General features: G+C 37.7%; 1 protein-coding gene across 3 annotated transcripts; it reads right to left on the bottom strand.

Moving 5' to 3' along the window:
* Positions 1–280: 280 nt before the first annotated feature.
* On the bottom strand, positions 281–12,457 carry LOC139939795 (ras-related and estrogen-regulated growth inhibitor-like). 3 transcript variants are annotated; one of them, XM_071935910.1, is made up of 6 exons: positions 12,362–12,457; positions 5,402–6,109; positions 4,603–4,659; positions 4,126–4,199; positions 3,127–3,317; positions 281–1,518 (listed from the first exon to the last, which is right to left on the bottom strand). In XM_071935910.1, exons 2-6 carry the CDS (start codon positions 5,538–5,540, stop codon positions 1,260–1,262), a joined length of 720 nt encoding a protein of 239 aa, XP_071792011.1. In that variant the 5' UTR covers positions 5,541–6,109; positions 12,362–12,457; the 3' UTR covers positions 281–1,259. The 3 variants fall into 3 exon arrangements, with proteins under 3 accessions (XP_071792011.1, XP_071792009.1, XP_071792010.1); XM_071935908.1 differs by lacking the exon at positions 12,362–12,457 and adding an exon at positions 9,289–9,344; XM_071935909.1 differs by lacking the exon at positions 12,362–12,457 and having other exon boundaries at positions 5,402–6,161.
* Between the last annotated feature and the right edge of the window lie 5,414 nt (positions 12,458–17,871).

Raw genomic sequence — 17,871 nt, forward strand, 5'->3', positions numbered from 1 at the left:
GAGAATTACGAATTTATTTTAAAAACATGTCATGACACGGCGAAACGTGCGGAAACAAGGGTGGGTTTTCCCGTTATTTTCTCTCGACTCCGATGACCGATTGAGCCTAAATTCTCACAGGTTTGTTATTTTATATGTAAGTTGTGATACACGAAGTGTGGGCCTTGGACATTACTGTTTACCGAAAGGGTCCAATGGCTTTAAGGAAAATATGTGAAACAAAGCAAACGTTTTGATAGTCTTCATTTAATTTATTTCTACGTGAGAAGAGCTACACAAAAGGAAAAGTGAACAAATATGTTGGAAGAACAGACTGTGGTGGAACATCAACCCTTGCTCGCCCTGAACATTAATAAACTTTGCGCCAGATGGCGCTTTTTGTTCTTATTTTGCTTTTTAACGATCTAAATGTTAGTTTCAGTATGATTATTACCAAATTATGTAAAATATTATGTGTACGCACGGACAATAACCAACAAAATTATATCTTACTACTACTACTAGGCCTACAGGTTCATTTTTACTATAGGTTAATTTTATTTTTTGGGGTAAAATAATAGCAACCTTTCTTAAAGTTGTTTAAAAAAAAAACTTCATAGGGAACAAAGTACGGATCACGTGTGCCTTTAGAATATTGTATACCTTTTTGTTAGTAAATGTTTAAAATTGATAAATAACTAGACAAAGAAACTTTTGCGCCGGAGTAAACGAATGTTTAATTTGATAATAACGATACCGCATGTTTTACATAGAAATTGTTGAACCACTCTGTGCGAACTCACTGGCACAAAAGACAATGTGCAATTTTTGCGTGTTTTCCAAAGTTGGGTTGTGCGATGTTTTCCCTTCACACGTAAAGACAATTTTGAGTGCGAAAACATGGGATTCTCGAAAACTTGTTCAATGCCTGAAAGTTGGCACGCTAAACGCACTGTAAAATCAAATAAATGCCGACACCTTTAATGCACTGTAGTTCAAGCGATTTGCACGAAATACATAAGATTTAATGTTAATAATTATTGATTGTGTGTTTTGAAACAATAATATTGTGGTAAATGGAAATTAACTTCCTAAACAAACAGTTTTTGATTCTGTGCAAATATTGTGTCGACCCAAATTTAGCATACGACGGAGCTGTCTGTGTGCACTGGGAAGCTATAATCGAACGAACACTAGGTAATGGTCTGGCTTTCCAGCAGCCGACTGTGGACCATAAACCCTATGGTTCTAATGTTAATCTAGTGTTCAATATCTCCCGTTCAAAGCGAGGTTGTACGGCCCATTCGTGGTCCCCTCATCAGTTTATTCATAGCACGTTTGACATGCGCCGTGGCTCCGTGAGCTTTGCGTTGCGCCCTCTCGTGTTTCTCATCCGACCGTTTGTGTTTCCATTCTCGAAACACATTGTGAAATAGTTCGGCAACACTCCAGATTTGCCGTCCATCTTTAGCCGATATTTCAAAATAGGGGTAACCCATGTCCTCTGCTAGTTTCTTCCCCTCTGACTCAGACACAGTTCTGAAATGAGAACACAAAAAACACGTTATTTTGTGTAGGCGTTTTGCAGGCTGGAGCAATATTATTAGAGACATTCGATATTGCGTGGTCGAATTCCCTTCTTGTGGGTGCCGGATGGCTATTTATGACATTTAGGTCAATGGTGTTGTTTTAGTTGTGTGTTAAAGGAACACGTTGCCTTGGATCGGTCGAGTTGGTCTTTGAAAATCGTTCTGTAACCGTTTGATGTAAAATGTATATGGTTAGAAATATATTGTAAAAGTAGAATACAATGATCTACTCGAATATGCCTCGAGATTGCGTGGTTTTCTTTTTACCCTGTCGACTAACACGGTCGGCCATTTATGGAAGTCAAAATGTTGACTCCCATAAAATTAATGGCCGACCGTGATAGCTCGCGACGTAAAAGGAAAACCGTGCAGTTTCGAGTGATACTTGTTGTGGATCATTATATTCTACTTTTAAAACATCTTTCTAACCATATGCATTTCGGTTTCAAACGCTTTTAATAGACCAACTCGTCCGATCCAAGGCAACGTGCTCCTTTAACTGGGTAATAGTGTGTTGCTGGCGGCATCATGGACACACATGGTCTATATCGGGAATGTTCAATTGATCACTTGATATGAATTTACTTTTACTGTAGTGTAAGGAGCAAGTGATATCATTATTCAAAAAAGTATAGTTATGTATTTTAAAACAGTGGACACTATTGGTAATTGTCAAATACCAGTCTTCCGATTTGGTGTATCTCAACCTATACATAAAATAACAAACATCAATATAAACCACAAGGGAAACTGACTGGGTAAGTTTGTAAATGATTTTGGGGTTGAACAAAGAATTGACTAGAGTGGGATTCGAACCAACGACCTCCGGATTAACAAACCCTAAAATAACAAACCTGTGGAAATTTGAGCTCAATTGGTCGTCGAAGTTGCGAGTAATGAATGAAATTTAAAAAAAAAACCTTGTCACACAAAGTTGTGTGCTTTCAGGTGCTTGATTTTAAGACCTTAAATTCTAAATCTGAGGTCTCGAAATCAAACTCGTGGAAAATTATTTCTTTCTCAAAAACTACGTTACTTCAGAGGGAGCCGTTTCTCACAATATTTTATATAATCAACAGCTCTTCATTACTCGTTACCAAGCAAGTTTTTATGCAAAAAAATATTTTGGGTAATTACCAATTTTGTCCACTGCCTTTAAGGCCTATTGCTCCAGATCCACGGCCTTGCCGAGGATTGTGTTGAAAACACTCTGGTGAATAGATTGAACATTTCGAAAGACCTTGCCTATAATTTAGGAAATTAGCTGTTCGTTATCTAAAATAAATTATTTAATTAAAATCTTCTCTTTAGATTTGTTGTTCACCTCTCTCATAAAAATAATGTGGCTTCACTCAATAACGAGTTTTGGGTGTATAGTATTATTTTTTAACTTTTTTCAGTCATACAAAACATGATATTTTGCATCGGTGAAGGGGACAAAGGGACATGACATCTTTATAAAAACCAACTTATTCAATTAAATTGCTTTATTAGATAATTTCGTATTAGTTTTTCCAATTGAGGTTCATAAATGAAAAACAAAAAAAAACGATAATACCTCATTTCTTTCCGCAAGTCATTTTTATTGGCTACAAGAATGACTGGGAGCGAGCTGGTTATCTTGAGGGCGTTCTCAACATCTCGTTTTATGTTCGAGATTTCATCGAAGCTCCGTCGGTCTGACACAGAGTAGACAAACAAGAAGGCATCTCCCCACAGGGCGTAGGCATTACGATGGCCATGCTTGTCCTGCACATCAATTAATAAATTCATATTAGTTTATCCATGCTCCTGAAGTAATTATTAATTTGTTACTAATAATACAACACTCTGGTTCAATTGTTCTGGTTTATAAGGTACAGTTTATAAGGTACACTATTGGTTAATGTCAAAGACCAGTGAGCTCACTTGGTGTATCTCAACATATGCATAAAATAACAAACCTGTGAGCTCAATTGGTCATCAGAGTTGGGAGAAAATGATAAAAGAAAAAACACCCTTGTTGGACGAATTTGTTTGCTTTCAGATAGGAATCAAAGACTTATAGCTAGAAGTCTTTTATTGTTTTAGTGAGAAATAACCTCTTTCTCAAAATCTATGCTACTTTAGAGGGAGCTGTTTCTCACAATGGTTTATACTATCAACAGCTCTCCAATGCTAGTTACCAAGTCAGTTTTTAAGTAAATATATTTGTTTTGAGTCATTACCAAACATGTACCTTCCCTTTAAACTTGGTAAGAAGTACAGCAGCTTTGGGATGCATTTTGAGAAACTTTTCACTTTGAATTTCTGTGGATATTGAAAAAGATCACTTTTGATTTCCCCAAAAAATTAACCCTGGAAGTTTTACTGACAGTTACGTGTCTCAGATTATGTATTCCAATTGCAGATTATTCTTTCTGCGCGGACCGGTGATAACTGCTCCACATTTTCAGCAATATCTCAAAAACGACATCCAGCTATCGAAATCAATTTTCACAGGTTCGTTTTATTGTATTCAAAATTGAAATTGCCAAACGAATACAATCTCTTTTGGAAGTCAAAACGTCATACTTACATGGCCAGCTGTGTCTAGTATTTCCATAGCAACGTCTTCACCATCAACAGATGCGTGATATCTGCATAAGTATTCTGAGGAGAATAGGAACATTCCAAAACTTTATTGATAAAGAAGTGGCCATTCGGCCAACATTGGTGAATTCCAAAGACAAGTGTTATCAAACGTCGGATTTCGGACTACCGAGACCAAAACTAAAATGTTTGGTTCTTTTCTTACTAATTTCTAAAAAACTATAGCCTTTCAGGCGAACATTTTATTAGAGAAGTTTCCAACATGCCATAGAGGTCACGAACCACGTAAGTTATGTGCAAATCTTCAAATCTGTGGACATTATATGTTTTCACCTCTACAAAATGTTCTTGGTCAATTTGTGTTCCTTAGGCCTACTGTTTACTTCCCTGAAAATTAAACCTCCCCCGACCTCATTGCCTGTAAATCATAGTTCACATAAATCAAATGTAGAAGCTTGTTTACCTAGAGTGGGATCGTAATCACCAATAAAACGCCTCGTCACGTACCGTACCATCAAAGCTGAAAAGGGAAAAAGACAAATGGGTGATGAAATGTCGACGGAAAGAAGCATTTAAAAGGTCTGTATATACGTTCAAAACAAAACTCTAAAAAAACTTATACTTGGAAGAAATACAGCAACTTTAGACTAGTATAAAGCGTTTTGTGTAAGTTTTTACTTTGAAGTACTGTGCGGTTATGAAAAAAAAATATATCACTTTTTATCCCACACATATGTGATTAATATGAGAAGCGTTACTGCGTTTCTCAAGATGTTTTTTCCAATTGCAAATTATTCTTCCTTCGTGGACATAATCGCTAAAGATTTTCGGCAGTATTATCTCAAAAAAGATACCACCTTTTGAAACGAAAATTTCTGAAGTAAATTTTATGTTATACTCTACAAATGTTAGGATTGAAACAAACAGTGGGTTCAAATTACCAATCTTATATACAATCCCCTATGAAACTGAGAAAACAAATAAGTATGAGTAGCAACGATTCAGTCAAGCCAATGAAAATACAAGAAACCAGCACGGGCGTTACGCTTTGCCAATCGGCACCAATCAAGCTTACCAGGCGATGCAGTGGGTTTAAGCTTTTGACAAGTCAAACAATGGTCAGTTTCGTATTGATAGTATAGAAGTTAGTTTTGCACTTAGGTAAATGGTATATCATTTTGTTCTACCCTAACAACGATGTGGATTACTGGTAGGCAGTGTTACAGTGTTGGCTATCCGTTGAAGATAAAAACAAAACTCACCTGTTTTTCCCACGCATGGCGAGCCAAGAAGTACAACACGAAACGACAAGGAAGATGGCGGCGGTGATGAGTGCGAATTCTCGGGGAGTGGAGGAGCCGAGAAGGTCGTCGATCTACGAGTTCTTGAAGATAAACTCATGTTGAATATAAATTTTCGAAGCGGGAAGTTCCAAAAAACATGTGTCCTCACTTAAGAAGTGTTCCTCAACACTATGCACTCTGAAGTCTTAAAACAAAAGCTGGTCAGGACTCATGATCCTCAGTCCTCACTTTAAGCACTAAAGCACTGCTCAGAGCTATTTCATGCTTCATAAAGCCCGTTTAGTTCTGTATATCCACTTTTGTTCAATGAAAGTCTGCCGGCAGCTTTCTCCAGAAGACGATCAGAGCATACTGATCGAAACGTCGAATGGAAACCTACGGTACTTTTCAGGACCACCCCAAGTATATTAGAGATTATCATTACATGGTGTTACCGCAAACCTTAGGCCTACTATAATCGTAGTTCCACGTTAAGAGTTTCAAATCCTACAACACTGACAAGTTTTGGTCCAGAAGAGCGGCGCGAGTGCCGTGCCGTGTAAGTGTGGATGCCCGGTCGACCGTCTCTTAGAATGATGTAACGCGGCCGGTCAGAGATGCCCACGCTGCTAGCTCACAGCACGGTCGGTCCAAATTAGAAGTCACATCCCATCAATTCACACACAGCTGAAAGAAAGTGCAGAGTCAAAGAATTAGCCACTTATCACCTGGCAGTCCGCATTTCTTATTTTGGTATCAATCACTAATATAATCACAGAGAATAATGTCATATGTATTTATACATTTGACTGGAAGAGGCAAATGTCACGAGTCCACTCTGGAGGTAGATTGTATATACCTTCGCCTGGCTCGCACGCACGGGAATGTATAAATAGTCATACCTATACGACTACGAAGGTACGGGGCTCCAATAATAATAAATCATTTTCTGTAATTGCCTTTTTGTCTAAATTTATTCCTGCAATAACCCTTGTATTTAAAGGCAGTGGACACTATTGGCAATTACTCAAAATAATTTTTAGCATAAAACCTTACTTGGAAATAAGTAATGGGGAGACGTTGATAGTATAAAACTTTGTGAGAAACGGCTCCCTCTGAATTGATGTAGTTTTCGAGAAAGAAGTAATTTTCCTCGAATTTGATTTTGAGACCTCAAGTTTAGAATTTGAGGTCTCGAAAGCAAGCATAAGAAAGCACACAACTTCGTGTGTGACAAGGGTATTTTTTTCTTTCATTATAATCTCGCAACTTCGATGACCGATTGAGCTCAAATTTTCACAGGTTTATTATTTCATGCATATGACGAGACACAGCAGCAGCAGCAAGTGAGAAGACTGGTCTTTGACAACTACAAAAGTGTCTTTAAGCAATGTTGAAAAATATGAAAACTTTAACAGAGTTGTTTGAAAAAAAATAAGATAACAGTGAAGTGAATTTGTATGCATATTAAAATCGCTGAGGGAGTCTTTTGGAAAATACCCAGTTGTATTTGTCAAGGGCAATAGCAACCGAATGCTTTCGCGGGAATTTGTATGCATTTTATCTAAATGTTTGTTTCTTCAAACTTATAAAATTGAACATCATTTACTACGGTGATCTCCATTAAACCGCACCCTTATGTTTCTTTGCAACAATTATCTCAAATTATTCATTAGCGAGATTATCTTTCAATCACCTTAGTGGAGTATTAGAATTCTATTTACATAAATTACCATATACCATAGAGAGCTTTTCAGAACTGCCAAAGAATGTTGACGTTCTATAGAGTAAAAACTGAACTGGTTTATTTCCATCCTTCCTCCATCAGCTAAAACAAACAAATACATTCCTGGGATTCTTCGACCGGTCTGCTTAGATGTCATGACCAGGGCAATCCAATTTGTCATTTTTAGTTCATCTCGTCTCTACTTATTTATAAACTGATGTGGCAAACGTTTATAAGGAAAGCTTAAAGGCAGTGGACACTATTGGTAATTACTCAATATAATTATTAGCATAAAACCTTACTTGGTGACGAGTAATGGGGAGAGGTTGATAGTGTAAAACATTGTGAGAAACGGATCCATATGAAGTGATGTAGTTTTCGAGAAAGAAGTAATTTTCCACGAATTTGATTTCGAGACCTCAGATTTAGAATTTGAGGTCTCGAAATCAGCCATCTAAAAGCACACAACTTCGTGTGACAATGGTGTTTTTTCTTTCATTATTATCTCGCAACTTCGACGACCAATAATTGAACTCAAATTTTCACAGGTTTGTTATTTTCCGCATATGTTGAGATACACCAAGTGAGAAGACTGGTCTTAGTGTCAATAGTGTCCAGTGTCTTTAAAGGTACTGCACACAATTGGTGATAACTCTGAGAAAGAGATAATTTCTCACTCAAATATTAAAAGACTTCAGGACCGAAGCCGTTTTGGGGCAACTGGAAGCAACAATTAGGGTGTTGCAACTTCGATGACCAATTCAGTCAACATTAAATGAAAGCTTATAACTTTCTGAAAACTTCAGTTTAGTATAGCTTTTTAAAAAGCTATACTGAAGTTTTAAAAATTCTTAAATTTAAATCTAAACTTTTGGGTCAGCTCAGCCAAAAAACGTTACCAAGCACCCCGAAGACCCCTGAAACGTTCTCAAAACTTACAGTCTGAAGCTGTTCACCATAAAACAATGCTTGACAAATTTCTTTGCCAAGCAAACATTGAGTGGGGCACAAAATGCACAATGGAATGTTGGTTACCTGTTTCTGTTAAGCAATACTTTTCAGTGCTTAGCAAGTTTATGTGTGCTTAAGGCTCGATGAAATTGTGCCCTTGTCTCGGGCTCTGTCGTGCCAGAAAATAAATGGGCGTGTGTAAACACTAACCATTCTATACTCCTCTGGTAACCTGTGTCCTGTCACACTCGCCGTCCATTTCTCATCATAAATGTTTGAAGGAGAAATTAAAACTAACGGGTAACCTTTCCAGTCCTGTTTCATTTCAATCACTTTGCACAGGACATGACTGCAGAGTCAAGCCAGCTATTTTGGGAATAGCGCAAGACTACAAGCTCTCAAGACGACAATATCTCAAGACGACAATAACATGTTTGATATTCGATGCAAACATATACAGGGCTCATAATCATTCTGATCCTCAGTTTTTGCTCATAATAATTATTAATAATTACACAGCATTTATAAAGGCGCACTAAATCTGATGTAAAACCATTCAAAGGCGCCGGTCAAGATGGAAAAGAGGGAATTATCAAGTGGTTAGGATAGCAAATGTGAACAGGTGTGTCTTAAGTTGCTGCTGAAAGATGGAGATGTTATGTATTAGTTACCAGCCCATGTATTAGTAACTCATAACGAATAAATGTTTACAACTATATCAGTCTGACCAGATAGGCCCTACCACTAATTTAAACCCGTTGCCGCTGCTAACTAATTTATAGCATTTGAATCTGCCTCTAGCCACCAAGCAACGTTGATCTTGTAGTGACAACAAACTGTTCTAGAATGACAAAGGTCCTGGGTTTGAATCCCAAGTCATGCCTGGGATTTTTTTTCTTCACACGACTCTGGGAAAGTAATGAGTATGCAGTGCTTGCAAACAAGATCTGTGTGTAGTAAAACCATAGAAAAAGGACTAAAACACACACTCAGATAGTTGCAATAACTGGTTCGGTTGTACCTCTTTTATCATACTGTTGATAAATGAAGAGTTGTTCCTCGGAGGTCATTTCTCTATGGTTCCACCACACATTTTCCAGTTTCCAGCAGATGAGTTGCCAGCCACCGGTTCTTATAAACCAACAATAATCACAAGAGATGAACACAAGGAGCTACCGCAAAACCTCACCTGCATAATCCCATCACCTCTCTGTCCTTTCTCTGCTCCCACCATGCAAAGTTGTTTCAAATCACAAAAATTTTTTTACAGCAGCACCAACAATCAAGAAAAGGTCTTTTCGACAGCCACAGCCACAGTTGAATCCGTCAACACAGTATAACGCTATTGATCCAATAACAAGGTTATGAAACTTGATAAATATTATTATTAAACATCCACCCAATCCCAGCTGCTACCTGTTCAAACACGCGTTTCAGACATGGCCGACTGCCAATTAGGATAATCCCTAAACCAAACTCGTAAGTAAATTATACATGAGGTAATTTCACACCGTAATCCTCGAACCAACATATGCCTTTAACATATAAAGCAAGCAGCGTAGTAGGTTCGAAAAGAAAAAAACATTCATGTGTTTGTTCTGCCATGAAGGTAGAAATAGCACATGGTTCTCCACCCGCGGACATTGGGCATTATTGCAGAAAACAAAACACCGTGTACATAAAACTAGATCGAACATGATCGAACGTGGAGAGCTAGACCTTTATCATGGTGCAGTCATCTGGATATTCTCCCATTCAAGTCAATGTAACCAAAGCGAGACTGAAAGTGAAATAGTCTGGTTCATTTTTGTACAACGAATACTAGCATTCATTGCTGCTTTTGGATAAATGGAACATGGCAATTATGGTGAAATAATGATAAGGTCTATGGTCGAACCATCCTTTCTCCATGGTCGAACCGACCATGCCAAATATGCATAAAGCCTATGTGAGCATGAAACAAAACAAATGCTCAGCACAACAAATTTTGCTTAACACCATACAGAAACTGGTTACGAGCCAAAATTCCATTAAGTTTGCATTGTTGCAACTGGTGGTCCACTAATTTTTCGCTTCGCTAGGAAATTTGCTCAGCAGTATTTTCTGCTTAACAACTTTATGAAATTGGGCACTGGTCCTTGCTCCTTGAACCGATTGACCCAGGAGCCGATATGGTTATTTGCTCAGACATGGAACATGATTTGAATCGAGGTTTTGGTTGGCAAACATGGGACACGAGTTCTCAGTTATCTCCTTATTTTCAAAACAATCACCTCTTTTATACTAAAAATAATCACCTCTTTAAAAATGAGATATACAGAAGCAATTGTCACATTACTCTCGGCGTTGTGTCTCAATAAATCGCATTGCCACTGATCGGGATGGACACACTGATATCTATTATATTGTCAGATACCCGTAGAGCCTTTCTCACTATGTGGTATAAGATCAGCGGATCGACCATATCATGGTACGGCCATCTTTACTTTCCCCCATTAAAATCAATGTAAACCAAACCGAGGCTGGCAGGAGAATTAGGTAGCATGTTCCTTTTGTGCGATGAATACAAGCAATCCTTGATGTTGTTGGTTACAATGAACACGACCAAGATAATTGCATTATGAAAGTGGTCTATGGCAGACAGGTTTACAACATAAAATAAAAACATAATTGAGATGATGTTTAAAGGGTACACGTTTGGTAATTACTCAAAACAAATATTATCTTAAAAACTAACTTGGTAACGAGCATTGGAGAGCTGTTAGTAGAATAAAACATTGTGAGGAACGGCTCCCTCTGAAGTAGCATAGATTTTGAGAAAGAGGTAATTTCTCACTATAATAATAAAAGACTTCTAGCTATAGAAGTCTTTTATTCCCACTCTGAAAGCACACAAATGCGTCCAACAAGGGTGTTTTTTTTCATTTTCTCGCAACTTCGATGACCAATTTAGCTCAAATTTTCACATGCTTGTTATTTTATGCTTATGTTGGGATACACCAAGGGAGAAGACTGGTCTTTGACAATTACCAAACGTGTACCTTCCCTTTAACAAGTTTTTAAAAGTGTTAAAAGTTCAAATTGTTGTCTAATCTTTGCCAATGAGCTTTGGTGAGAAGTACAGCATCTTTAAATAGTAGAAATCACAGTTGGAAGCACATGTGGTTATGGAAAAAATTTACACAAGTTTTAATCCCCTAAAATTTGAATATCAGAAGCATTGCTGTCAGTCAATCACAGATTATCATCGCGTGTGGACATAAACCGATCACTGGATTATCGGTGATATCTCAGCCACCTTTTCAAAGGAAGTTTTCAGGGGTTAGTTTTAATATCTAGGCCTACATTTACATAACTAAAATAACCAAACAATTAAAAAAAACGAATCCCATACATTCCTTTAAAGGGAAGGTACACGTTTGGTAATTGTCAAAGACCAGTCTTCTCACTTGGTGTATCCCAACTTAAGTTTAAAATAACAAGCCTGTGAAAATTTGAGCTAAATTGGTCATCGAAGTTGCGAGAAAATGATGAGAGAAACAACACCCTTGTTGGACGAATTTGTGTGCTTTTAGATAGGAATAAAAGACTTCTAAGTCTTTTATTATTTTAGTGAGAAATTACCTCTTTCTCAAAATGTATGTTACTTCAGAGGGAGCCGTTTCCTCACATTGTTTTATACAATCAACAGCTCTCCAATGCTCGTTACCAAGTAAGTTTTTAAGTTAATATTTGTTTTGAGTAATTACCAAACGTGTACTTTCCCCCTTTAAACGGCACTGGTCAGGACACCTTTGGTAATTGTCCACTGATCCAGTTCTCACTTATAGTATATCCCAACATACACATCAAAAAACAAATCTGTGGAAAATTGGACTCAATTGGTCACTTGCAAAGTTGCAAGAGAAAAACGAAAGAAAAAACATCCTTGCTGAACAAACTTGTCTGCTTTCAGATGCATAATAATAGGATCGGGCCTGAATTCGTTTCAGATTTAAATGTTTGAGTGAGAAGATACCTCTTTCTCAATACGTTACTTCAGAGGGAGCCGTTTCTCACAATGTTTTATACTATCAATATCTTTCCATTGCTCGTTAATACCATGGAGGAATAAATTATTCCTCAATGTTAATACCAACTAAGTTTTTATGCAAACAATTAATTTGAGTAATTACCAATAGTGTCAATACCTTTAAAATGTGTTGACCTGGATCGAATCGTATTTAAGAGGTATACCATGACCGAACCATGTCGTAACTCACCTATAAGACTGTGAATCCTAGTATTACACCCATTGCTTCATCCTGGTGTTGGAAGGGTCTCATGTGGGAATGTCTTATACCATTGAGCAATGCTATACCGTGTACACTCTTCCTCTCTCGACAGTCCAGACTGAACTCACTGTCCCTCAGCAGACGAATATCCAGTCCCACATGCCGTCTAGATATACCAACCAGTGACTCATAAATCCCAGGAGAGCGTCGTTAAAGGCACTGCACTTTTGGTAATTACTCAAGTGTTTATTATTAGCATAAAATCTTACTTGGTAACGAGTAATGGGGAGGGGTTAATAGTATAAACAGTGTGAGAAACGGCTCCCTCTGAAATGACGTAGTTTTTGAAAAAGAGGTAATTTCTCACTCAGTATATTAAAAGACTTCAGGCATGAGGCCCCTTTATAGGCGTCTGAAAGCAATCGAGTTTTTGCATCGGGTGTATTTTCTTGTATTATTCTCTTGCGTGTTGGGATACACCAAGTGAGAATACTGGTCTTTGACAATTATCAAAGGTGCCCAGTGCCTCTAATGTTCATACTCAGCTGACGAGGATTGGCTCACGTGGTAAAACTTATCATTGATTGGGTTCAGATGGGTCGTGTGTTCACTATTTTCCTATGACGATGGTTTCTCATACAGACATGTTTGATAATTGGATAAGGGTTAAAAATCAAATTTCCTGAAATATCACTTTTGTCGTTTTGATATCCCCTTTCCCGAGAGAGAAAAATAAAATATGAAATGCTACAACGTGAAAGATTCCCGTTACACACACCAAATGGGAATATAAAATGATCCCGAAAATGGGCTTCTTTTGACAAAGCAATGCATAAACACGTCGAATAGCATTTCTCAATGCCAAAGAAAGATTAGATAGTTCTTGCATAGCTTTTAATCTATGGTAACTTTCAGGAGAATGTTATACTCTATAAGGCCGTGTAACAAAAAACATGTTTAGCGTCCGGGTTTCTAAAAAAGAAAAAGGGAGGAGGAGGTTTTTTTTTTTAAAGATGGCTACCATTCTTTTTAAAATTTCAAAAATCCAATGTTTTTTCTACTGTTCAAACTCACAATAAAAAATGAAGCATGCTGGACAAGACATTGAACAAAACAAAACATATTATTAAAAAAAAGGAAGAGGACACTTTTTTTAATGACTGCCCGACACATTTTTAAAGTAAAGTATTTTCTTGATGAGACCGTTAAAATACATCACTTTTTTCCCATAAAAAAAAAAAAAAAAAAAAAAAAAAATCATAAACCGGATGAGGCGGCCTCTAAAAAAGGAGGCGGCCTCTAAAAAAGGAAGCGGGCGGGGACGCTAAACATGTTTCTTGTTTTACTTGGCCTAATATTGCTGAGATATCCTCCGTCCTTCCTATACGAAAAATTGAAGTCCGTAAGTATCAGGGCCCAATTTTATAAAGCTGCTTGAGCAAAAAAGTAGCTAAGCACAACATAATTATGCTTACCAGAACTGGCAGGCTTACCAGCCAAACTACAGTTTACGTATACAATTTGTGACTGGTATCCTGCTATTTTCTGCTATTAAGCAGAAAATGGTTAAGCAATATTGGACCCTGGGTGACAACGGAGTCGCTATTGACAAGAAGTTGATGTCTGAAGGACGCTCACCTGACACGGTGCTTGCTATTGACAGCTGGCAATGGGGTTTATGTTGATGAAATCAACATGCAATAACTTCCAATAACTTGTAGACAGAAAATGTCATCACATTAGCTCGTAAAAGGCGTGTACAACCCCAGTTGGGGTATGGGACACACCTGCCAGGAAAGGGGGCTGTTCGCACTGGACTTGAAATGGGCCCATTGGCTCGGGTTAGTTTGCCCAAATTAAAGACACTGGACACTATATTATTGGTAACTGTCAGAGACCAGTCTTCTCACTTGGCGTATCTCAACATAAGCATAAAAAACAAACCTGTGAACATTTGAGCTCAATTGGTCGTCGAAGTTGCGAGATAATAATGAAAGAAAAAAACACCAATGTCACAATTCGAGACCTCAAAATCTAATTCTGAGGTCTCCAACTCAAATTCATGGAAAATTTCTTCTGTCTCAAAAACTATGTTACTTCAGAGGGAGCCGTTTCCAACAATGTTTTATACTATCAACCTCTCCCCATTACTCGTTACCAAGTAAAGTTTTATGCTTACAATCATTTTGAGTAATTACTATAGTGTCCATCTGCCTTTAAGTCCAGTGCGAACACGGCTTTTGTATTGGTGCGCTGGCTTTTGTATTGGTGCACTGTATGGTTTGGGTGTACCAGCAAATGTACCCAAACCACATAGTGTCAAAGTATTGTGTACACCATACCTCTAAATTGCTGTTTGGGGGGGTCGGGGCTGGGGCGGTATTGTATAATGGTTCCTCGTAATAATTTGTTACGAGTCATTTTGCAATAGACAGCTGTCATTTGGCACATAATGGTGATAACTGCACAATAGAACAATCCTATTATCATGGTTTTGTTTAATGATGATTGCTTTTTTATCAACAATACTTTATATCAACAAAGTGTGACAACTTCGCAAGTTATTTCGATGGAAGAAAAATGGTCGAGATCATCCCAAAGGTAATCGTTGTGTTTGACCATTCTTACAGACTGAGCATTGCATTCTATCATTAAGTTTTCAACTACATTAAAACAACCAACCAGTGAACAATTCCTTGTTTTAGTGCATACTTATTTATGTCACAACGGCTGAGCAAATAAGTGTTTTTTTGTAACCGTTTATGCGAGGTAGAACTTGAAGTTGGAACGAAATCCTAGTCCTGTTTACGAACGGTAAGCGATTTTTCCCAGGTTTCTGCAGCCGTAATTTATGAGAAAAAAGTAATTTCTCACTCATATTGTATTCAATGACTTCAGGCCTGAAACCTTTCAAAGGACATCTGTGTAAAGCACCAACCTTTGCAGTGTGCAACATATAGTCTCTTGATGACTGATTGAGTCCAAACTCACAGATTTGTTATTTTGTGCATTATGTTGGCATAGACCAAGTGTCTTTGACAATTTACCAAGGGTGTCCTGTGCCTTCAACATTTGAGCTGGCTTAACAATTTTCTTTCCATTTCGGTATGCTCAGTTTTCGTGCGGATAAAATACAAGCAAATTGCAACCACGTCAGATCTCCACCGAGTATGATGCACTCGATCTACATCTACACACAGGAGATTGCCTTTTTACAACCACAAGTTTCACAGTCAGCGGTCATCGATCTTTACGCCGACGGAGATCGAAAATGTGGGCTATTCAAGAAAAAATAAACACTTTTTATGAATTATGATGGCAACAAATAACTTGGGCCTATTTACACTAACCAGCCGAACCCAAACAATTCAACTCTCAGGCCGGTATTTTATCTTGTCTTGGATATACGAGGCTCTCTACTACCGTGGATACTATATCTGGAAAAATGCTTTTAAAAGCTTGTCCAAGTTACAAAACTACTTGGCACAAAAGCAGTCCATTCAAATTGAGGGCCTAAACTGTACATGTATTTATGTTGCGGACATGATTGTACTCCTTTCGAAATCAAGGCTTCCATAAAATAAATTGTGTGTCTTTTAAATAGTTGTGTCTTTTTTAAAAGGTTTCTCCCATCACCAGAACATACCCAACGGTGCAGATGCTCCCCGTGCAGATGCTCCCCATTCTCGCAAAACAATTCAAAACTGCCTTAAAGCAATCGCACAACATCGGTAAACAGTAATGTGCAAAGGCCCACACTTCGTGTATCACAACTTATATATAAAATAACAAACCTGTGAAAATTTAGGCTCAATCGGTCATCGGAATCGGGAGAAAATAACGGGAAAACCCACCCTTGTTTCCACACGTTTCGCCGTGTCATGACTTGGGTTTAAAATAAATCCGTAATTCTCGATATCGAGAATTGATAGTTGTTTTAATGTGTTCTCAAAAAGTAAAGCATTTCATGGAATAATATTTCAAGGTAGGTCTTTCACCATTACCTTCTTGAAACCCTGTAAGTTATTTGTAAATCTGTGGACTTTTGATTGTTGTTCTGTTCAGAAAGTGTCCAATGGCTTCAAGGATAACATGGTATGGCGTCTTATTAGTAAAAAAAAAAGAAGAAGAAAAAAAAAAAACACGACCCAGTATTTGTTTGTATTACACACCATCTTTATCTTGAGGCTTTTTGATGTAAGCCTTTGTTTCGAAAAGAGCATTAATCAATCTGATAATTACGTAATGATATTGGTCTATGAATGGAGGAAGCTAGGTCTATGTCCTAAGCTAAAATCGTACGGTCTCATTCACTCCTCTCAGTGAAACATTCTTTCAAAATATTTTTATTTCACAATTGTTTTTCTTTCTCCAACGCAGACTTGGAAATCGTTTGCCGTCATCAAAATGAACACGGTAGGTCATTTACTCACCAGAGTTCGGTACCATCTGAATAAATCAATACGTTCGTGTCTAAACAATCCTCACTTAAACAACCAGAAGTCAAGGATGTACTTAATAATAATAATATCATAGTCCTTGGACCGCCAATTCCTTCACATCCATAAAGTTCACGTGTTCTGTATTACGGTAATATATCAACCAATACCAGATGAGATCGCACTGGGGAAAAAGAGCTGACCAATTTTCACTAGGAATAATCTGCTAAACTACGATATGACACCCGTCGGGGGTGGGGGGGGGCACAGAAAAACGCTAACAAACTTATTATCTAAAATTTCACATAAATTTATGACCACTGTTGTAGCGAGAAGTGTTTATTTGTAAAAGTGCCTTGAAATAAATTCTGTTTTATTTCCGATTTGCCAGATTTCATGCAAACATTTAATCATCAATTAAAACTAAACATTCCCTGAAACATCATCACTTTGGGGTTTTCTATTGTTCTCTCACATGAATGTTCTCTCACATCCATAGGTATCAAGCGTGGAATAAAACAGAATAATTATGATTTTCTTTAAACCAATTAAGCCTTTTTAATCCCTATGTATTTATCCACAAAGGTAAAAACTATCACTTCAATTACCAAGTTATCTTTAATTCTAGCATGGGCGTAGTGCGCGGACACCCAGTCTGACCATATAGTTTGCCATTTTGGGAATCAAAATAGTAAAGTCCGAGCTTTTCTTTCTAACCAAGGTTGGAAGCCATTATTGCAAAGCAAAAACAGATAGCCATGGTTTGTAATAGTGTCGCACAAATATCCGAATATAGTGTTAAGTTTGTTCGAAATGAAGCAACCAATACTTCGTGTATGTTTTGCTATTCGACAGCCGGCAGAAATGTTGTGTCGAAATACAAGCGATTGAATGTTTCGCTAACATTCGGCCGTCCATGCCAACCAGCGTGGTTTGTTTGTTTGTTTAGACAAAGGCAAGCCAGCTTCCAAAATGGTGCAAGCAAGGTTTACGTGTGATGACTTCAGACGAATTGGACCATTATATAAAACAATGAAAATGAGAGGCAGTCTGGTGCGA

Source organism: Asterias amurensis, chromosome 7 (genome assembly GCF_032118995.1).
Source record: "Asterias amurensis chromosome 7, ASM3211899v1".
Lineage (NCBI taxonomy): Eukaryota > Metazoa > Echinodermata > Asteroidea > Forcipulatida > Asteriidae > Asterias > Asterias amurensis.

Bases quoted from the DNA above. Each gene is read 5' to 3' on its own strand.
- LOC139939795 (XM_071935910.1), bottom strand. From the start codon at position 5,540: ATGAGTTTATCTTCAAGAACTCGTAGATCGACGACCTTCTCGGCTCCT. The intron at 4,660-5,401 runs GTGAGTTTTGTT...TTCCCTTTTCAG, and splicing joins GCCATGCGTGGGAAAAACAG to CTTTGATGGTACGGTACGTG. The intron at 1,519-3,126 runs GTATTATCGTTT...TTCTCATTTCAG, and splicing joins GACTTGCGGAAAGAAATGAG to AACTGTGTCTGAGTCAGAGG.